Source organism: Scyliorhinus torazame, chromosome 9 (genome assembly GCF_047496885.1).
Source record: "Scyliorhinus torazame isolate Kashiwa2021f chromosome 9, sScyTor2.1, whole genome shotgun sequence".
Classification (NCBI taxonomy): domain Eukaryota; kingdom Metazoa; phylum Chordata; class Chondrichthyes; order Carcharhiniformes; family Scyliorhinidae; genus Scyliorhinus; species Scyliorhinus torazame.
This window is the reverse complement of record NC_092715.1, coordinates 27,359,192-27,382,523: the sequence shown is the minus strand read 5'-3', so window position 1 is coordinate 27,382,523 and position 23,332 is coordinate 27,359,192. Positions and strand designations below refer to the sequence as shown.

The window sequence follows — 23,332 nt, the reverse complement described above, 5'->3', positions numbered from 1 at the left end:
ACCCCCCAAAGAATACAACACTAAGTAATCTGTATGCTGTTCTTTTAGCATCCAAAAGACTTAACAAACCTCCAAACAGGAGCACATCAGGGTTTACATTCAAGACTGAAAACATTTATACTTCTTCTGAATTCACCAATTGATCCATAGATAGTTTTTGGATGGCAGAGGTCAACAGCAGTGCAGCTCACAGACACACCCAAGCTTTCTCAAACTGAAACTAAAAAAGCAGAAGTAGAGCTCAGCTCCACCCACACTCTGACATCACTCCAGTAACACGAGCAGCTCCATTTCTTAAAGGTACATTTCTTAAACACCCATTTCTTAAAGGGTACTCTCACATGCCAGGTGTAAGATATGAATTCACAACCCTTCTGCATTGATAGACTATTACCATAACCGTGCCATTGTTGTATCTGTTCTATCCTGCTGCTCTGGGATATCTACTCTTGGGTGTGGCCTTTCCTGTCTGTTCAGTAGGTTAATAGTATTCGTTGGCACCATTGAGCTTGTATTTAGCCCTATTTTTATATTCCTCTGTTTCCTCACTCTCTCAACAAAAAAGTTGTCCAATCTCTGGAGAAATCTGGCTGCATTTAAAATATTTTAGATCAGGTTAATCTTCACTGTGCACAATTGGTCATGCTCTCTGTTATTATTAATTTAGTTAATGCTTGTAATTTTATTTTTTTTAAATTTCATATGCATTGTACATTTAGCTGCTGTTTCGCCCCATAGAAAATAGGGAATAATTAACTCCATCTCATTGTTAGCTGCTGTAAAAAAGACAGAGAATAGTGAAACAAGACAGTTTGAGGCTTAGAGACTTTGGTGATAGATTATTTAAATAATGCCCCAGAAAGATTGGAGGTCTCTTACAGTGTTGATACTGTACTTCTCAAAGGTTAACCTCTAATTCTGCTTTAGCTGTGCCCATGTGCAGAACAAGATTGAACAAGATTGCTGCATTCAGTGTCAGCCACCTGTCCCAGTGTTATGCAGTTGAGATAATTGGGCACTTCGTCACTCGGAACCGTACAAGCTAAATGGAACAGTCAAAGCCTTGACTCTCACAATATCCGTAATTGGAACAGCAGAGGAATAGATTAATCATGTGCCGCCTGTTTTAGATATTGGGTCAGAGCAGGCAAAATCCAGCCTCTGAAGCGCTCTCATTCATTATGAATTGGTGACAGACAGAATGAAATCGAACGCTTTGCACCAGTGATGCACCATAGTGTAGCTCCCTCTTTTAAAAAAAAAATTAGAGTACCCAATTCTTTTTTTCCAATTAAGGGGCAATTTAGCTTGGCCAATCCACCTACCCTGCACAGCTTTGGGTTATGGGGGTGAGACCCACGCAGACACGAGGAGAATGTGCAAACTCCACACGGACAGTGAACTGGGGCCGGGATCCAACCCCTGTCCTTGGCGGCGTGAGGCAGAAGTGCTAGCCACTGCACCATCATAATAATAATCGCTTATTGTCACAAGTAGGCTTCAATGAAGTTACTGTGAAAAGCCCCTAGTCGCCACATTCCGGCGCCTGTTCGGTGAGGCCGGAACGGGAATTGAGGTCAAAGAGGGAACATCTCTCTTAGCCTTGCTAGAAGAAAAGCTGTACTATGGAATAATGGTTATGAAAGCAGATGCCGAAAACCTAAAGTTCAGCTAGTTAAGGAAAGTAGAGAAATTAAGACAAGTTTCCAAGAGGCCTCGAATTAATGGAACAGAGGAAACTGGGAAACAGAACAGATTACGGTTCAATAAAGTCACCAAGTTGAAAAGGCATTGGATCGGGAGAGGCCAGAAAGGTATTTGCAGTCGTGCTAAGGTTTATGAGAAATTACTACAGTTTGGGAAGCATTATTTGAAATAATCGTGGAAATTGGTGGCTGGATCTTAGAGTTTATGTAAAATCCTTCACAACAAAGGATACCTGAAGGGAGAAGTGTAAAACCTGAAAACGAAACCTTGATGGGGGCAGCAGAGGGAAAGCATAATTTAAAAGAAGATTCAAAAGTGTGACTTTTGAAAGTGGAATTTGAAATCGCTCGTGTGGAAGCCGGAGTTCAGTGAGACATGGTCGCTCACAGTATTTATGGTATTTATAGCAAAAGGAATTGTGTATAAAGGTAAGGAAGTGTTGTTGCAACTGTACAAGGCATTGGTAAGACCGCACCTGGAGTATTGTGCACAGATTTGGCCCCCTTATTTGAGGAAAGATGTAGTGGGCACTGGAGACAGTTCAAAGGAGGTTCACTAGATTGATTCCAGAGATGAGGGGTTTGTCGTATGAGGAGATTGAACAGTTTAGGCCTCTACTCCATAGAGTTTAGAAGAATGAGGGGAGATCTAATTGAGGTGCACAAGATGCTAAAAGGTATGGATAAAGTAGACGTGGAGCTGATGCTTTGTCTTGTGGGGCATTCTAAAACGAGAGGTCGTAATCTTAGAATAAAAGGTACCAAATTTCTAACAGATTTGAGGAAAAACGACTTCTCCCAAAGGGTTGTGAATCTGTCGAATTCACTACTCCAGAGTGTGGTGGATGCAGGGACATTGAGTAAATTTAAGGCGGAGTTAGTTGGACAGATTTTTAATTGCTAATGGGTTGAAGGGTTTTGGAGAATGGGCAGGACGGTGGAGTTGAGGCCAGGATAGGATCAGCCATGATCACATTGAAGGTGTTAGGCTCGGGAAGCTAAATTGCCTACTCCTGCTCCAAGGTCATGTGTTCTAGTGAGGCGATGCTCTGGCTGAATATGCAATCCAGCTCTTGGTCTGTAACATTGTAGATAGCAGATGAGGACCATATTAGCCATGGTAGAATGGCGGAGCAGATTCGATGGGCTAAATGGCCTAATTCTGTTCCTATATCTTATGAACTGATAATCACCTGGTGGGATTTGAGGAGAAATTCACAGACATTCACTTGGGTTCAGAGAGGAGTGTGTCTTACCACAGTCACCTTGTATGCTTAAAAGGAACTTTTTGTGTCAATGTGACCATTGCAGCTTAAGATGTACTTTGTAATTCATGATAATCGTAGAATTTACAGTGCAGAAGTTGGCCATTCAGCCCATCGAGTCTGCACCGGCCCTTGGAAAGAGCACCTGACCCAAGCCAACACCTTCCCCCTATCCCCATAACCCTACCTCACCGTTTATGGACATTAAGGGAAATTTAGAGTGGCCAATCCACCTAACCTGCACATGTTTGGACTGTGGGAGGAAAGCAGAGCACCCGGAGGAAACCCACGCAGACACGTGGAGAACATGCAGACTCTGCACAGACAGTGACCCAAGCTGGGAATTGAACCCAGGTCCCTGGCGCTGTGAAGCTACAGTGCTAACCACTGTGCTACCGTGCCGCCCATCTTTAAATGTGTGTGTATTTGTTAAGTTAAAAGGGGCATAAAGGGGTATTGTTTTATAATTCAAATTTTCCATGTTTAATAAATGTTTTTTTCTTATGGTTAAAACTAATTAGCGGTCTGTGACTCTGTTCCTCCGCATTGGGAGGTTAGGTGGATTGGCCATGATCAATTGCCCTTAGTGTCCAAAATTGCTCTGAGTGTTGGGTGGGGTTACTGGGTTATGGGGATTGGGTGGAGGTGTTGACCTTGGGTAGGGTGCTCTTTCCAAGAGCCGTGCAGACCCGATGGGCCGAATGGCCTCCTTCTGCACTGTAAATTCTATGATAATTCTATAAATTCTATGATTTTATTTTTCAAAAGTAAACGTTACGGTCTTTTGAGCCAGAATTCCATCCTGGGTCCTTCACGTCATAACATCAACTGGGATCATAACACAGAGGAAGAAAATAACCATTGTTGGAAAATTTAACGTGTGAGGTTTATGAATGATTTGCACCATGTTTCCTAGTCTGTTTTAAATGTTGGCAATCTTTGTCTTCCAGTAAGCTCGCAATTTTGCTCAGCTACTTGAAAATTCCCAGTTAAAACGCCAATTTGGAATTCTTCAGAATTGTTGCGTAAAGCCGACAATTTCTTTGTTCAATAAAGTTCAAAGGCTTTTATGTGAAGAGGTACTGCAGTTAAGTTAAATAGTATTGTGGTTCAGCAGTAATAAGTTGCCAGGCAGTCCTGTTCTCAGCTTGGCAAATGCTGCTATCATCTATCTCTGATCGAAACCCATTGTTGTGCACGTAACTAAATTTGTTCCTAACCAAGCAGAGGAGAAAAAAAAAAGGGTTCTGGCTGTTGTATCTGACTTTCATTACTCCAAATCTATTTTTTTTAAAAACTAAAATGCCACCATGCTAAAAAGTCGGCTGATGAGTGTATAAATCCCTCCTGTGGAGAAGCCCTTCCAACCATTACTGTTCCTCAGATAGCTGCTTCAATTGCAACAATGGCCTGGTAATGACTTTCTCCATCTGCTTCCTGACCGCTCACCCCCCCTGCACCCCTAAACCCCTGCTTCCTTTATGCATCAGTCCAATATGCAGCCCTCTGAGCTTTGGCAATTCACCCCGTGAGGCTCGGACAGCTGAGACCCATTACGGTTACTTTACTGTTCTATGACCTCTGCTCGAATTCTGTGAAGCCAAAGTTTTGCAAAGGGCAATTCTTAGCATTGTAGCTTCCTCGTGGGATAAACCCCGAGGCAAACTACGGCAATCTGTTAGTTTCCTGCAACTTGTGTGTACTTCAATCTCTGTATGTGGTTCCCCGATGCATATGAGACCAGTGCGAATAAAACGTTTTGACACCCAAGTGTAGCATCTGGTGGTCTTGCTCTCTGAGTGGAGTCGTTTCAGTGATCAAGTTGCACAGAACTCTTTTTGCCCCCGCCAGCAAAAGTATTAGATTTACATGCAAAGCAAATGCTATTGCAGTGGGAAATCCTCCAATAAAATGCAACCTGGTGCATCAAACAATTTGGTTTGGAGTTTTGCAGTTATTGCAGTGACACTATGGGAATAGCTGGCTATCTTCCAGTGACATTTCACTTTCTATACCTGACTCCCAATTTGAACTGCTACAGACACCAAATGATGTGCCTGTGCTGGTTTTCAATTTTTGCTTTTACACCACCCTTTCCCTCAAAAATCCATTTAACATTCATGACGTGTGGTTATTTGAACTTCACTGCAAGCTGATTAGTTTCCCAAGGAGTTATACTGTATTTCCGATAATTATTTTCACATTGTATATTTTTACTGCACACTTAGGTATTTGGAACGGTACTGGTGGAGTAGCTTTGTACAGTACTGTACTTTATGGCTGCCCCTGATTTGATGGTTACTGTTCAATTTATAGTTTACCTGGCATCCACCCAGCACTACTTTACTGCTTAACTGAACCCCATTGATTATAAGACTCCTTAATGTTGCCCTAATGTTCGAAAGAGTTTCACACGGCAAGGTTGTAAAATTGAGATCCTGGGAGTAGGCTCGTGACTTTATGGTTGCATCATTGGTTTTCCAGCCACAATTGAAGGATCAGATTCAATCATGGCATGTTTCCAAAATCCATTTGTCGGAATCTCAGTGAGGTTTGCCAAATTGCCTGGTGTATCTTAGTAGTGGACATATAATGGCTTGGTCCTCCTGAGGCAGCAACTGCTCATCAAGCGGTCCCTGGTTTATCGAGCTGTGCTGGCCTGGTTGGAAATCATGCGAAGCTGAAAGCGAACAGGAATGTGGTAGTGAACGGGTTTAGATCTTTACTCGGTAGATTAGACAACATGTGGTGAGCCACACCATAGATAATCAGGCTTCACATCAATAAAATTCCTATATTTGTCACAAATGTGAAGTGGCAAGTTGGTCGCACCCCCAAAAAGGACAACTTGTCTCCAATTTCAAACAAAACTGGATCACTGTTTGGGCACACAGCTCAACAACTTCTTCCTAAATCCTTTCAGTAGTCTCATTCACCACTCCTAATACAAGCTCCTGCTCCCACCTCTCGCAACAACAGTGTAACCTTTGTCTTATTGTGAGCAACGCTACAGAAAATGGTGCACTGTAATCTAGGTCTGGACACATGTTGGATGCTGTGTAATACTGTGTAATTGCTGAACTTTCAAACAAGCACCAAGACACAATGTGGGAGGTGGTGAGAAGGGCCCTCCCTTTCAGATCCTCCAAGCACAAATGAGCTGTCTGCCACAGCGTACTGTCCTCGAGATGGCTGTACCAGGGAAAACACCATTGGCCGTACCCCCCCGGACTGCATGTTTGCAAAGAATGCCTGGAAAGAGATTCAGTGGTTATCTATAACTGTGGTTCTTGGCAAGGTTCATAGCAAACAGCCCTTTAACAGGGACTCTCTGCAGTGCAGAAGTGCACACCAAGACAAATATCAGCTCGGTGAAAGATGTTCTTTGGTCTGCCCAAAACTAATTGGTCTTCCAGTTCAAGGAGTTGTCCACGATTGAGTGTTGCAAACTTGCGCATTCCATGGCCCAGGATAATATGTGTGCTCGGGGCCGCCACTACAAAGTCCCAGTTGGCAAAGGCCACCGTTTAGGGCCCTCCCACCATTGTACAACAAGGAGTTGACACCAGTGTCACCTTTCGGGCTGTGTGTATGAAGAAATGCTGGTCTGTATTGTAAGTGAACTGAACCACCGTAGCAAGCCATGTATGTATTTGATCTGCATTGTAATGTGTGAACTACCACATTTGAATTGTACTGTAATTACCTTTACAAATTTTGGGAAGAAAGTATATTTCTGGGAAAAAGATACATCACATGAATGTTCCCTTGGATCTGTGGGGGAAAACCTCACAAAAACTATTTTTTCCCCTCTTCCTAACTGCTTCCTCCATAGGGGCAGCACGGTAGCATTGTGGATAGCACAATTGCTTCACAGCTCCAGGGTCCCAGGTTCAATTCCGGCTTGGGTCACTGTCTGTGCGGAGTCTGCACATCCTTCCCGTGTGTGCGTGGGGTTTCCTCCGGGTGCTCCGGTTTCCTCCCACAGTCCAAAGATGTGCAGGTTAGGTGGATTGGCCATGCTAAATTGCCCATAGTGTCCAAAATTGCCCTACGTGTTGGGTGGGGTTACTGGGTTATGGGGATACGGTGGAGGTGTTGACCTTGGGTGGGGTGCTCTTTCTAAGAGCTGGTGCAGACTTAATGGGCCGAATGGCCTCCTTCTGCACTGTAAATTCTATGATTCTATGATATGAAGGCATATTCAGATCTGTGACCTTTGATAATGTCTCTGTGATAGCAGCTGTACTGACTCCTGATTGCACTCTGTTACCCTCAATCTTTTAGTCACCAGCCTTTTCCTTGTCCACAAAAGTTGCTGGAAAATGTGTTCAATGTTAAATTACATTTCTTGAAGGCATTTGTCTCAGGCTGGAGAGGATTTGAACCTCACTCATCTCAGTAACAGCCTACCCTGACATTGGATAAAGCTGGTCCAGACACTCATCTATGGCTCTGGATTGATGAAAATTTAAGGATTTTAAGACCCGCATCGAACATCGTAGATCTTTCACTTCCAACACCAAAAAGCAAACATCGCTGTCATGATCCCTTTCCTGCAGCACCTGCATGATTTGCGTTCCAACATTGCGTGACTTTTGGAGCGAACGCTACTTCAAATTTGCCAGAAGGCTTGAATTGCTTAATGGGATATTAATAACAATGTCTTAAGCTGAGCACATTGAGTTTCTAGTCAGAACAATTGTCAGAGAGAGCGTGAGGCAGAATCACTGGCAGAGATATATTCTGCACCAATGCACACAGCTCGGCTGTGGGTGTTGGAGGTCACTTGGGTGAACAATATGCGCTGCTCCTAGTCATCAATCCCCCCCCCCCCCCCCTTTCAAGCCTGAGGGTTTGGCAGCTGTTTGACACCAGAATTGATGCTGACTGAAGTGTTGATGTTTTGAGTTGACGTGATTTGCCATTGGCACAGCTTTCGGAATCAGCTGGTACAGTGACCTCCAGTTGGGTGGAGATGGAAGTTCCTGTAGTCAGTACAGAATGAGCACTTCCAGCAGTCTTTTCAAAGATCCCCATTCAAACACGATTGATGCTGCCAGATGTTGTTGGGTAGAGACTCACTGTGGGACATGAAAATCTTTGAGAATAACCGCTCGGAGAACAAAATCCTTGCTCTCCCCTCCCCCATCTCCATGGATCAGTGGGCCCCTGCCTAAACACTGAGACATAGAAAACAGGAAAGTCCCAGGTTTCGTCCTTGTTTCACCAGTGGTAGGGCCTGAGGCGTATCGAGGGAGTAATTATTCTCCATGGAAACTTGCTGCCTTGCAGGAGGGAAAGCCAATATACTTGCTCATACGTGTCCAATTCCACTCTTAATGCCAGAGTGAACTCTGCCAACATTACCTCATTCCGTAATACCGTTGTACCACATGATTTCTATGAATGAACCTTTAGGTTCCCATTCTCAGGTTGCAAGTTTTATGGCCCCAAACCTCTGATGGTAATTTTGTTCTGTGCTTTAAGATGTGAAACCCATTAAACTATTCAATCTCCAGTACTATGTAATCAATGATGGACTTTCTCCATTTAAATTCATGAGAGAAAGTCTAACATCAGTTTCACCCCTCTCTCGTCCAAACGATAATCGACTGACTAGTACAGAATATTTACCTACTCCCCTCACCACCACTATTAGGTTCCGGTTGCTGCTCTTGACAGGATGTAGCACAGTTCCAACCATCTCAGTCTGGAGCTATCCTGTATTCCACTGGATTCTTATTTATCTGGATATTTTTTGGAATGATTATTCAACGTGATGTTAAATTATTATGACCACTTATATTTATACAGTGTTTTGAACAGAATAAAACACTACAAGATGCTTCACGGGAGTGTTGTAAAGCATAATTAGCTGCCCAGCTACATAAGGTGATATTAGGGCAAATGGCCAAAAGCTTGGTTAGGGAGAGCAGGAGGTTTGAAAGCGTTTTAAAGGAAGAAGGAGAAGTAGAATTCTAGAGCTGAGGGCCAAAGCAACTGAGGCATGCCATGCCGGAGAAATCAAATTCAGGCTTGTTCATGGGACCTTAATTAGAGTAGCAGAGATACCAGAGTGTTGTGAGTCTGGAGGAGATTACCGTGTTGGAAGTAGGTGTGGCATTAAGTGAATTTTAAAATAAAGGTATTACTTGACCAGAAGGCCAGGTCAGTAAACACGCGGGAGATGAGTGAACAGGATTTGGTACGAGTAAGGACAGAGGCAGCTGAGATTTGGATTCCCTCAAGATTGCGGAGCATAGATTGTGAGAAAATAGCTGCGAATGCATTGGAATGGTCAAGTCTAGAGAGGGTAACAAAAGCGAGAATGAAGGTTTCACCAGCAGCTGTGCTGGGGGAAACCTGTCTCACAGATCAACTTATTGATTGAGGTCGACTTTTGATTGTTGATTTATGGTTTTCCATTGATCCTCTCTTATAACTGTGCTACCAGAATGCTATTACAGGTTGAGTATCCCTTATCCGAAAAATTGCAAAATCCGCACTTTTTTGTGTGTGTGCCACACATGCGCAGTTCCCAATGTTCTGCACATATGCAGTTCCCAATGCACGCCGCACGTGCGCAGTTCCCAATGTTCTGCACATATGCAGTTCCCAATGCACGCCGCACGTGCGCAGTTCCCAATGTTCTGCACATATGCAGTATATTCCGAAATCTGAAAAATTCCAAAATCCGATACACACTCTACCCCAAGCATTTTGGATAAGGGATTTTCAACCTATATTACGAACCTGGACCAGACCCCAACAGTGGCTAGGGTACTGGACAGAAACTCCAATATTTTATTTTAATTTTGTAACACTGTGAGGAAAGGATACCTCACTCCAGGAGTGATTTCACACAAAATAGTGGTAAAACACCCTGGGCTAGTGCGCGGTCAATTCCAGCCCCACTTGACCTGTCGCAACACAATTAAAATTAACAATTAATTCTTAGAAAATACCCGAAGTCTTTGGTTGCCCAATAAATACAGTCACCAGGTTTGTAAATTTAGACAGCAAATACAACTGGTTAACTATTATCTAATTCCTAAATCCCCTTCTTTAACTCGCCCCTCTGTCTATACAAACACACACACTCACACACAACAGGACAAACACAGAGGGGAAAGAAAGGTATAAAAAAAGAATAATACAAAAAGTAAAAGGATAAAAGTCTCTTTCAGATGGAAATCTTCCAGTTGGATTCTCGGTCTGGGGCTCCAGTTGGATGTCTTTGCTTTCAGACTGTAATGGTTTTCACTGTAGATTCATCGGGATCTCAAGACTTCTCTGCAGATTCAGAAACAGCAGGCAGGAAACCCTTTTGGAGAAAGATGTAGCGAGAGCAATGAACAGATTCTTCTGTCAAAGAACATAGAACATACAGTGCAGAAGGAAGCCTTATCGAGTCTGCACCGACCCACTTAAGCCCTCACTTCCACCCTTTACCCGCAACCCCTCCTAAACATTTTGGTCACTAAGGGCAATTTAGCATGGCCAATCCACCTAACCTGCACATCTTTGGACTGTGGGAGGAAACCGGAGCACCTGGAGGAAACCCACGCAGACACGGGGAGAACGTGCAGACTCCGCACAGAAAGTGGCCCAGCAGGGAATCGAAACTGGGACCCTGGCGCTGTGAAGCAACAGTGCTATCCTACAATGGACTGGATTCTCCGATTCTGCGGCTATGTCAGTAGGATCCATGACCAGACGGTCGGCGCCGGCCTCGCACCGATCCTCCGTCCGGTGGGGGGAGGGCTAGCAGCCGGCCAACGTAATGCCCTTGGCTTTACCTGTGGATACGGCCTCGCCACCCCAGAGCCACCCCCCCACCAGTACCCCCAGACCCCACCGAAGCCCCCTGTCAACGGAATGACTCCCCCTCTGACCAAGGTGGCGCTGGACACAGTCCGCAGCTGCAAGGCGAGGTCCCTGAATGGTATGAGCATACGTGTCCCACATTGTTGCGTACTCGGCCCATTGGGGGCGGAGCATCGGGGAGGGCGTCCTGAGGGGTCAGAGCATTGCAAAAATGGCGCTGCCCCCGATCCTGGCGTTAAGGTGGATTCTCCGCCCGATCACCGAATGTAATGGGGTGGATTCTCCGTTTTTGGGACTATATCCCCATGCTGTTGTAAAAACTGTGGACTTTCATGCCAGAAAAACTGGAATGAAAGGGCCACATATTCCTACCCCTGCTGGGGCTAGCAGGGAACCAGCGTAAATCTAGCAGCTTTTGCTGCAGGTACTTGCCCCCGCACTTCGGGATGGAGGCCGCACATGCGCACGGTGGCAGCCTCCAGAGGCCGCGCCGTGCACTATGGTGGACTCAGACTGCGGCGCTAGACCCTAAACATAATGCCCCCGCTTGGCCGTGCGCCCGACCCTGACCGCCCGCCCAAACATTGTCCGGCCGCAGGTAAGGTTCCCCCTGCCCTCCGATCGTCCCGCCCCCGACCTGGGCGGCGCGGACTGCATCCGCAGCTGCCACGCTAGTATCTCGACCAGCAGGACCATGTTAGATCCACGCCGACGGGCCTTCGGCTGGTAGGGGGCGGAGAAAGGCGGGGCGGACCTCGAGCAATGGCCGCTGGTAGGTGATATGCTGCGCGGCGTACTCTCCGTTTACGCTGCTTTTCGGGGTCCGGAGAATCGGGGAACCGGTGTCGGTCTCGATTTTGTGCGCGAAAATGGATTCTCCACCCAGCGCCAGCCACGATTCCGGCGTCAGGGTGCGGAGAATCCAGCCCGATATATCTGAAATTCCTACATTCATCACACTATATTAAATAGAAGCACCTTCCACAACAATCTGAATTCTCCCTCTGTGTACCCGAACAGGCTCCGGAATGTGGCGACTAGGGGATTTTTACAGTAACTTCATTGTAGTGTTAATGTAAGCCTAGTGACAATAATAAATATTATTACAGGCAGAATTGAGGGGTCGTCACCCAGCTCACACTTGATAACTTACTAGTGGGTCAGTATAAAGGCTGAGCAGCAATTTACTTTTCCCCATCTTTCAGCAAAGGAAAAGTTTGCTGATGGATTGTGTTATGGTGGTGGAGCAATCGACAGGGTCAGAGTATTCTATTATACGGGGGTTAATGGGGATGTGTATATATTTTTTAAATCTGGCAATACTTGAAGTGTTGATTAAAATAATGGTTCACCGGGACTTCCGGTTGCGGCAGGGATGAGCTAGCCGCACGTTTCGGCGGCTCCAGCTCCGACGGAACTTCGGGCTCTTTTAAGAGCCCCAACGGGGACTTGGACGGCCGTAAAACCCGGTGCGAGGCGCGAGGGAAGGGAGCCCCCCCCCGAAAGACGGAGGGAAAAACCGGCGGCGGCGGCTGCAGCCCAAAGAATCTGCAGCCAGAAGATCAGAGAGAGAGAGAGAGAGGGAGTGAAACAAAATGGCGGCGGAGAAACCACAGGTGACATGGGGGCCTGAGCAGGACGAGGTGGTGAGATGGTGCGTGGACCTGCTGAAGAAGGAGGTAATGACCCCGTTGTTACAGGCAATTGAGGGGCTTAAGGAGACTTTAAAGACCCAGGAGACGGAACTTCGCGTGGTGGAGCAGAAGGTGTCAGGTATTGAGGACGAGGTCCTGGGCCTGGCGGTCAAGACTCAGACGCACGAGGCACTTCATAAAAAGTGTGCTGACAGGATTGAGGCCCTTGAAAATGGAGCGCGAAGGAAGAACCTTCGGATACTAGGTCTCCCGGAGGGTGTGGAAGGAGTGGACTGTGGAGCGTACGCAAGTAAGATGCTGAGCTCACTGATGGGTGCTGAGGCCCCTGCGGGCCCCATGGTGGAGTGGGCAAATCGGATCCCGGCGAGAAGACCAAAAGCGGGAGAACCACCGAGGGCGATAATCGTGCGATTCTACCCCCTTAAGGACAGAGAAGAGGTCCTGAGATGGGCCAAAAAGGTGCGGAGTAGCAGATGGGAGAATGCGGTGGTAAGGATCTACCAGGATTGGAGTGCGGAGGTGGCGAGAAGGAGGGCGAGCTTCAACCGAGCCAAAGAGGTTTTGCACAAAAGGAAGGTGAAGTTTGGGATGCTGCAGCCGGCAAGACTATGGGTCACGCATCAGGAGAGACAATATTATTTCGAGACGGCGGAGGAAGCATGGTCCTTCATCAATGAAGAGAAACTGGACCGGAACTGAGGGACTGATGCTGCAGGGAACTGTTATTGTTGTTATTATTGTTTTTGTTAATGGGATGGTGAAAGTTAAGCGAGAAGTAAACAGGGAAGGGGGGGGACACTGGGGAAATGTGGGCGCCGGTGAGGGGGGAGAGGCGGGACATAGTCAGAGAATGGGGAAGGAGAGGGGGAGGGGAAAGGGAGCTGCGCCATAAGAGGCGGGACAGGTAAAGGGATGTTCCCGCGCCAGAAAGAATAAGGCGGGAAAACAGGCGCAAGGCGGATGGGAGTTCCCTCACACCGGGGGGGCCGAGGAGCGAGCAGGAGTAGCCGGGGTCAGTTGAAGTCAGCTGACTTACGGAAGTGATATGGGGGGAGCAATCAAGCTAGATAGGGATCTAGCGGGGGGGGGGACAACTGGGTTGCTGCTGCGGAAATCCAAAAGGAAATGGCTAAAGAGAAGGTGGTCGGGGGCGGAATGCGACGCTGGGGGAGCGAGCGGGAGCGCGGAGGCGGGATATGGGACTAGCCTAGAGAAGGTAATGGCTAGTCGACACGGGAGGGGGGCAGGTAGCTCCCCAGTGAGGCTGATCACGTGGAACGTGAGAGGCCTGAATGGGCCGATAAAAAGGGCCCGAGCGCTCGCGCATTTGAAAGGACTAAGGGCAGACGTGGTTATGCTCCAAGAGACGCACCTAAAGGTGGCGGACCAAGTTAGGCTAAGGAAAGGATGGGTGGGACAGGTGTTCCACTCAGGACTGGACGCAAAGAACAGAGGGGTGGCCATTTTGGTGGGGAAACGGGTAGCATTTGAAGCAAAGAACATAGTAGCAGAAAGTGGAGGTAGATATGTAATGGTGAGTGGTAGGCTGGAGGGAATGGAGGTCGTGTTGGTTAATGTGTATGCCCCAAATTGGGACGATGCGGGGTTTATGAGACGGATGCTGGGGCGTATTCCGGACCTGGAGGCAGGAAATTTGATTTTAGGAGGGGACTTCAATACGGTGCTGGACCCGGGGCTAGATAGATCCAGCTCAAGGACTGGAAGAAGGCCGGCAGCGGCCAAGGTACTTAAGGGGTTTATGGACCAAATGGGGGGAGTGGATCCATGGCGATTTCTTAGACCCAGGGCTAGGGAGTATTCCTTCTTCTCCCACGTCCATAAAGTGTACTCCCGGATAGATTTTTTTTGTTCTAGGAAGGTCGTTGATCTCTAGGGTGGAAGAAGCTGAATACTCAGCCATAGCGGTTTCGGATCATGCCCCACATTGGGTGGACCTGGAAGTAGGAGAGGACAGGGAGCAGAGAACACTCTGGCGATTAGATGTGGGACTGATGGCGGATGAGGGAGTGTGTGCAAGAGTGAGGGGGTGTATCAAGAGATACCTGGAGGTCAATGACGACGGCGAGGTCCCTGTGGGAGTGGTCTGGGAAGCACTAAAAGCGGTGGTCAGAGGAGAGCTGATTTCTATTGGGGCCCACAAAAGGAAAACAGAGGCCAAGGAAAGGGATAGATTACTGGGGGAGATTTTAAGGGTGGACAGGGAATTTGCAGAGACCCCGGAGGAGGAGCTGTACAGGGAGAGGAGACGACTCCAGACCGAGTTTGACCTTCTGACCACCAGAAAGGCGGAGGTACTGTGGAGGAAGGCACAGGGGAGGAGGTATGAATATGGGGAAAAGGCTAGTCGCCTGTTGGCGCACCAACTGCGAAAGAGGGCAGCAGCGAGGGAGATAGGAGGAATTAGGGATGAAAGGGGAGACACGGTGCGAAGGGCAGGAAAGATAAATGAGGTGTTTAAGACCTTTTATGAAGAACTGTATAGGTCTCAGCCCCCAGAGGGAGAGGAGGGGATGCGGCAGTTCCTGGACCAGTTGAGGTTCCCGAAAGTGGAGGAGCAGGCGGTGGCAGGCCTGGGGGCGCCGATTGAGGTGGACGAGGTTATTAAGGGACTGCGAAGCATGCAAGCAGGGAAGGCCCCGGGGCCAGACGGGTTCCCGGTGGAATTCTACAGAAAATATGTGGACTTGTTGGCCCCGTTGTTGGCAAGGACGTTCAATGAGGCCAGGGAAGGGGGGACACTACCCCCGACAATGTCGGAGGCGACGATATCGCTAATTTTGAAGAGGGACAAAGATCCGATGCAGTGTGGGTCCTATAGACCTATTTCACTATTGAACGTGGACGCCAAACTGCTAGCAAAGGTGCTGGCATAGAGGATAGAGGACTGTGTCCCAGGGGTGGTGCACGAAGACCAGACAGGGTTCGTAAAAGGGAGACAATTGAATGTTAACGTGCGACGGCTATTAGGGGTGATAATGATGCCCTCAGTGGAGGGGGAGGCAGAGATAGTGGCGGCAATGGACGCAGAGAAGGCATTTGATAGGGTGGAGTGGGAGTATTTATGGGAAGTGTTAAGGAGGTTTGGGTTTGGGAACGGATTTATTCGCTGGGTTAGACTACTTTATGGGGCACCAACGGCAAGCGTAGTTACAGGTCGACATAGATCGGAGTATTTCCGATTATATAGGGGAACAAGACAGGAATGCCCGCTGTCTCCATTGTTGTTTGCGCTGGCAATTGAACCTCTGGCCATGGCGCTGAGAGACTCCAGGAAATGGAGAGGGGTGACTAGAGGGGGAGAAGAACACCGAGTCTCGTTATACGCGGATGACCTATTGCTATACGTGTCGGACCCAGCGGGGGGGATGATAGAGGTTATGCGAATCTTGAGGAGGTTCGGGGAATTTTCGGGGTATAGGTTAAACATGGGGAAGAGTGAATTATATGTGATACATCCAGGGGACCAGAGTAGAGAGATAGAAGGCTTACCGCTAAGGAAAGTGGAAAGAAACTTCCGATACTTGGGGATTCAGATCGCTAGGAGCTGGGGAACCTTGCACAGACTTAATCTGACACGGCTGGTAGAACAAATGGAGGAGGACTTTAAGAGGTGGGACATGCAGCCTTTATCGCTGGCGGGCAGGGTGCAGGCAATTAAGATGATGGTCCTCCCGAGGTTCTTATTTGTATTTCAATGTCTCCCTATTTTAATCACCAGGACCTTTTTTAATAAAATAGATAGGAGCATTACGAGCTTTGTGTGGGTCAGGGAAAGTACCGAGAGTAAGGAGGGGGTTCCTGCAGCGCAGTAGGGACAGAGGAGGACTGGCACTACCGAATTTGGGAGATTATTATTGGGCCGCCAATGTGGCAATGATACGTTGATGGATGATGGAGGGTGAGGGAGCGGCGTGGAAAAGGCTGGAGAGAAGGTCCTGTAAAGGGACGAGTCTAGAGGCGCTGGTGACGGCGCCGCTACCGTTCTCACCGAAAAAGTACACCACGAACCCGGTGGTGGCGGCAACACTGAACATATGGGGACAGTGGAGGCAACAGAGAGGGGTGCGGGGAGCCCTGGTGGGGTCCCCTATCAGGAACAACCATAGGTTCGCCCCAGGAAGAATGGATGGAGGATTTCAGAGCTGGTACCAGTTGGGAATTAGGAAGGTGGGAGATTTATTCATAGATGGGACTTTTGCGAGCTTGGGAGCACTGGAGGAAAAGTATAAGTTACCCCGGGGGAATTTCTTGAGATATATGCAGGTGAGGGCGTTTACTAGACAACAGGTGAGGGAATTTCCGCGGCTCCCGACACAGGGGATACAGGACAGGGTGCTTACAGGGGTGTGGGTCGGAGAGGGCAATGTGTCAGAGATTTATAGAGAGATGAAGGAAGAGGGGGAGGAGTCTGTGGGCGAACTAAAAAGAAAGTGGGAAGAAGAATTAGGGGAGGAGATAGAGGAGGGTATGTGGGCTGATGCCCTAAGCAGGGTAAATTCCTCTTCCTCATGCGCCAGGCTTAGCCTGATTCAATTTAAGGTGCTACATAGAGCACACATAACGGGGGCAAGATTGAGCAGGTTCTTTGGAGTGGAGGACAAATGTGGGAGGTGTGGCGGGAGCCTGGCAAACCACGCACATATGTTTTGGGCGTGCCCGGCACTGGAAGGGTATTGGAAGGGAGTGACGGGAGTGATTTCGCAGGTGGTGAAGGCCCGGGTCAAACCAGGCTGGGGGTTAGCTCTATTTGGAGTTGCGGAAGAGCCGGGAGTGCAGGAGGCGAAAGAGGCCGATGTCGTGGCCTTTGCGTCCCTCGTAGCCCGGCGCAGGATCCTACTCATGTGGAAGGAAGTGAAACCCCCCGGACTGGAGGCCTGGGTAAACGATATGGCGGGGTTTATTAAACTGGAGCAGATAAAGTTTGCCCTGAGAGGATCGGCTCAAGGGTTCACCAGGCGGTGGCAGCCATTTCTCGACTACCTAGGGGAAAGTTAGAGGGAAGACGGATGACCAGCAGCAGCAACCCAGGGGGGAGGGGGGGGGGGGAAGGGGGGGAGGCAGTTGAGTATAGGTCAATAGAGTACGAGGTTTTGTTACTTGTATATTATTACTACTATTATTATTATTGTTAAAAAGTTAAAAAATTTCTGTTTTGTTACTGTTATCGTTTCGCTTGTTTTGTAAGCGGGAAAAATGTTGCTCAGGGAAAAAAATTTCAATAAAATATATTAAAAAAAATAAAATAAATAATGGTTCACCAGAAAGCCCCACCCCGGACCTTGAGGCGACATTTCACACAGTTCCACACGGAAGACTAAAAACCATGGGAACGGAACATGGGATTGGTTTATAAATTGTTCAGATAATTGTTCCGCTGCCACAGGTGATGTTTTCGCTGGTTTAACGAGCTAAACCATTATGTAGTCTACTTTAGTTTGTGAAAAGTCACTAATTGTTCTGGAGAGTGTTGGGTGGAGTAATTTTAATTTCGGGCAACTATTATTTTTTACGGTTTGATAAATATAACGAGCAGGCAATATATAATCTTGCTGTTGCACCTCTAATTATTCAGTCCCCTCATTCATGTAAAAATTTAAATCTTACCTTTAGGGGGAACGAAAACGAACAAGACTAAGAAATGAATAATGATTGTTCAGTATAATTCACCAGCACAGTGTTTAAGTAATTTGAAGCATAACATTGAAATTCATTAAACATGGTTCCATACGCAGCAATGGCAGGCGTCCCAGGTACTATTGACCCTTCATTGCAGGGAACTAAAACTATTAAAACCATTTTCAAGAGACTAAGGCATTAATCAGAAAGTTATGCACAATGGGAGACCTGTCTGGAATGTGCAATAAATTCAGATGCATTGATTTCAAAATTTGTCCAGGTCAGGTATAAAAATGGGGCACTCTTTCTGAATTAACTGTGTCTTAGTTTTCTGTGGGCTTTAGAAAGGCATTCGATGTGCACAGTGCATATGTATATTCATGAGGCCCAAGTGCACCTTGGAACGTAAAAGAGCTTAAACAGGATTGAGGAACGGGGTATGGATTCACGAATCATTCAAAATAACAATACAGGTTAAGGCCATTGAGAACACTTGCAGAAAAATGGGGGCGGAAAGAGAAGTTATATTCTAGTTGGATAGACCATTGGATAGAGACTACGTAGATTATTGAGTACAGTTCTGGCACCAAAGGTTCTAGAGGGAGTGGTGCAGCAAAGATTTACAAGGATGATTCCAGAGAGTTGGCCGGGATTCTCCGCCGGCATGATTCTCCGTTATGCCGGCGCCCGGGGGTTACCCGACAGCGTGGGGCTGCCCCACAACGGGAAACCCCATTGACCGGCCGGCGTAACGGAGAATCCCGCCGGCCAGTCGGGGCAGAAATGTGGGCGACGGGGCGGAGAATCCCGCCCAAAGAAACCAGAGAGGTGAACACTGTCCGGGAAGATTGAACAGACTTGGGGACTCTTTTATTTTCAGAAAACAGAAGTTTGAGGGGTTAATTGTTGAGGACTTGAATTTTATTTTTAAAATGAATTCATGGGATGTGGGGGTCGCTGGCTGGGCCAGCATTTATTGCCCTTCTATTGAGAGTCAACCATATTGCTGTGGCTCTGGAGTCGGACAGTAGGCCAGGTAAGGGAGGCAGTTTTCCATCCCTAAAGAACAATAGTGAACCAGGTCGGTTTTTTTACAACAGTCAACAATGATTTCATGGTCATCGTTAGACTTTTAATTCCAGATTTTTGTTGAATTCAAATTTCACCATCTGCCATGGTGGAATTCGAACCCAGGACCCCAGAGCATTACCCTGGGTCTCTAGATTACTCGTCCAGTGACAATACAACTTGGTAGGGTAGATATAGAGAAAATGTTTCGAGTGGATAACAGTGCTGCCTCACAGCGGCAGAGACCCAGTTTCAATTCCAGCCTTGAGTGACTGACTGTGCGGAGTCTGCACATTCTCCCCATGTCTGCGTGGGTTTCCTCCGAGTGCTCCGGTTTCCTCCCACAGTCCAAAGATGTGCAGGTTAGGTGGATTGGCCATGATAAATTGCCCCTTAGTGTCCCAAAAAACGTTAGGTGGGGTTACGTGGTTTGTGGGTTGTGGGCCTTGGTAAGGTGCTCTTTCAGAGGGCTGGGTGCAGACACGATGGGCCAAATGGCCTCCTTCTGTACTGTAGGGATTCTATGATACTTGTGGGGAGAACTCGGGGATATTAACATATCAACCCAATAACAAATTCAGGAGAAACATCTTTATTCAGATTGGTTTAAATGTTGAACTTGCTGCAAAAGGAGACAAAGCAAGATACGTACAGGAGGATGAAGGGAATAGAAGGATATGCTGATAGGATTAGAATAAGTAGAGGTGGGAGGAGACTTGAGTGGAGCATAAGCACTGGCACTGACCCATTGAAGCAAATGGCCTATTTGCATGCTGCAAATTGTACCTAAAGCTGCATTTCTCAGAATATTTTGATTGCATGTTTACTGTGCAAGTACACAATTGCCAAGGCATAAATATAATTTTGCTCGATGTTACCTTATATGGAATAAGTGCATAAGGGAGGCAGAAAGGAAATAAATTCAACTTGTACATGTGTTTGATGCTGACAATGAATAAAAGAAGACAATTTTTGATTCTGGGATCGAAGTGTGCAATTCCAGCATTTAGACAATTAATGAGATTGCGACAGAAGTCCAGCAGGTACAAACTGAAGGCCCTGCCACAATTAGGAATCAGTGGAACTCGGGAGGATATGAAGAAAAGTTACAAATTTGTGGCCTCCAGGCGCGTCCCCCAGTTTCCATCACTCCGCCCACTGACATCCGTGTCTTCAGTTGCCAACGCCCTCTGTCCTGGAATTTCCTCCCTAAAGCTTGCCACCTCTCTACCTCTCTCTCTCTGCCCTCCAAGACGCTGCTTAAAATCAATTTCAAACCTTTGGTTACCTGCCCCAATATCGCCTTATTTGCTTTTGTGTCAAATCTTGTTACTTTTTTTAATGTTTTACAGCATTGAAAACACAAGATAAATGCAGTTCGTTGTCATGAGCCAGTGCACATTCCGATCCCGTCTGCATTTTCTTTCTATATGCTTTCATGCGATGGGGTGTCACTGGCAAGTCCAGCATTTGGTGCCCATCCCCTTGAACTGTGTGTTGCTCGGCCATTTCAGAGGGCAGTTAAGAGGAGTCACATGTAGGCCAGACCAGGTAAGCATGGCAGATTTCCTTTCCTAAAGGGGATTAGAGAACCAGGTGGGTTTAACTGTCATCGATAGTGACCGTTACTGAGACTAGCTTTCAATTCCAAAATTCCACCAGCTGCCAAGGTGGGATTTGAGTCCATTTCCCCTGAGCGTTAACTGGGCCTCTGGATTTAAAGTTGCCATAGTGCCTGAGGACCACAGGCTGCTCTCCCCTTTTGAGAGAGAGCTGACTGGTGGTGGTTTAACCTGAGGGTCACCACACCTCAGGCGAGGGGCAAGTTTGAGAAAGCAGGGAGTTCACGGAAGGCCTCAACTGGTACACGAATTGAACCCGTGCTGTTGGCATCGTTCTGCATCACGAACCAGCCATCCAGCCAGCTGAACTAACTGACCCCCACCACTGGATTACTGGACCAGTGACATCACTGTGTCACCACATTCCCCCATTTTTTAATTTAGGTCATTCACATTAAGTTTTGTGCAAGTCATTTAAGTACTGATAGCTGAAGGGACATGATAAGGGGCTGGTTTAGCACAGCGGGCTAAACAGCTGGCTTGTAATGCTTGTAATGCAATGCCATCAGCGCGGGTTCAATTCCCGTACCGGCCTTCCTGAACAGACGGCGGAATGTGGCGACTAGGGGCTTTTCACAGTAACTTCATTGAAGCCTACTTGTGACAATAAGCGATTATTATTCTAAGGGACCACATTAGTTATCAATTTTGTGACTGTGGCTTGAAAAAGTTGGTTAAGGCAGCACAGTGGTTAGCACCATTGCTTCACAGAGCCAGGGTGCTTGGTTCGATTCCCGGCTTGGGTCACTGTCTCTGCGGAGTCTGCACATTCTCCCTGTGTCTGCATGGGTTTCCTCCCGGTGCTGACACACTGTTCCACGGTGCCGCCCAGGACCTGGGGGACAAATATTGATCTCTATCTTAGCAGTGTTAGCCAGTCACCAATTCAAGATAACACCGCTGCCTGATAAATTTGCTCTCAATTCTTGTTGATTGGACACTTGCCTCTTGATACTGTAACCCAGCTAACTTCAGAAAATTTTGTGAAGCAACTGGAGGAATAATAATAATCTTTATTATTGTCACAAGTAGGCTTACATTAACACTGCAATGAAGTTACTGTGAAAATCCCCCAGTCGCCACATTCCGGCGCCTGTTCGGGTACACAGAGGGAGAATTCAGAATTCTCAGCTGGTACGGGAATTGAACCTTCGCTGCTGGCCTTGTTCTGCATCACAAACCAGCTGTCTAACCGACTGAGCTAAACCAGCACTCCAGTTTATTTACATATGTCGGCACCTGATTCTTCCAAACCCGGGATCGAACGCCCGCGCCTGAGAGACCTCGCCATGGCGATGTTTAGCACTGGTCCACACAAATGTGGACCAGGCGTGATGGCACCCGTGGGTCATCAGAGGTCATCCGGTGGTCAGGCTCTGGGCAGGGTGGTAACTTGGCCCTCAGGCTCACACCCAGGCACCTTCGCACTGCCACTCTGGCACCTTGGGACTGCCATCTGTGCACCCTGTCAAGGGACACTACCTGACTGGCAGTGCCAGGTTGCCCATGCCAGGGATCGGGCTCGGGGTACCCTGCCTTTAAAAGGTGGGATGAGGGGGGGGACTCGAGGACCCTCTAAGAGGCACATTAGGGGGGAGGGGTCCAGAAGCTGCGGTGTGGTGACCGAATGGCGTCCCCGCAGGTGCCATCAGGCCTATGGACCAGTGCTAAACGGCGCCATGGCGAGGTCTCCCAGTGCGGGAGTTCCTTCCTGGGCTTTGGAAGAATCGGGCACCGACATATTTAAATGAACCTAATGGCTCACTTAAACATTTTTAAATGGCGCCCCAAAGTGAGGTAAGTGCAGTCTCGGCAGGATGTTCCTCGCCAAGGCCAAAAAAACCCCAGAGGCCCGTTTGCAGTGGCAGGAAACACCCCGCTATTCATGCCCAAAACGGGACTCTGTTTTTTGCATGTTTAATCGCGCCCCAAAGATATACAGGTTCAGGTTACGGTGGTATGGCAGGTTGTGGGCCTAGGTAGAGTGCCCTTTCAGAGGGTGGGTGCAGAGCTGATGGGCTGAATGGCCTCCTTCTGCACTGTGGGGTTCTATGGATTCTATTCTATGGATTCAAGAAGTTGTAAACAAATACACGGTATCAGTTTTTTTAAAGAAGCACACTCGTATTGACTTTCAGATAAAGTTGTGTTTCTGTCCAATGTTATTAGCTGATAAAAGTTACTTTCTCAAGCCAGCAACGTCAAGTTGGAAAAAGGCAGACTTGCATTCATATGAAGACAACCTTTACAGCCAATTATGTAGTTTTGATGTGCAGTCACTGTAATGGAGGAAACAGGGCAGCTAAAATACCAGCAGCAAAATCTCAGACAGCAATTTGATAATGACTGGATGATCTGTTGTTTAGTGATGTTGTTTGAGTGATACATAATTGGCCAGGACACCAGAGAGAGCTCTCCCTTTCTTTGTTAAAATAGTGCCATGGGATCTTGTCCGTCCACCTGAATGTCCAATCTCAGCTGACACTCAGGAGATACAAAAGTCTGAGAACATGCACAAACAGATTCAAAAGCAGCTTCTTCCCCGCTGA

The 23,332-nt window shown here is 47.5% G+C and overlaps 1 protein-coding gene across 4 annotated transcripts in view; it reads left to right on the top strand.

Annotated features, from left to right (window-relative positions):
• The window catches only part of sh3rf1 (SH3 domain containing ring finger 1), a 239,833-nt gene that overhangs the window by 80,662 nt on the left and 135,839 nt on the right, over nt 1-23,332 (top strand). The window contains exon 1 of one of the 4 annotated variants that reach the window (XM_072515736.1): nt 20,585-20,712. The exons of the other annotated variants lie outside the window; for them this stretch is intronic. Coding sequence (XP_072371837.1) covers nt 20,605-20,712 — 108 coding nt within the window. The 5' untranslated portion in view covers nt 20,585-20,604. Of the gene's footprint in view, nt 1-20,584; nt 20,713-23,332 lie in introns of those variants that run through there. 4 annotated transcript variants of the gene reach the window in all.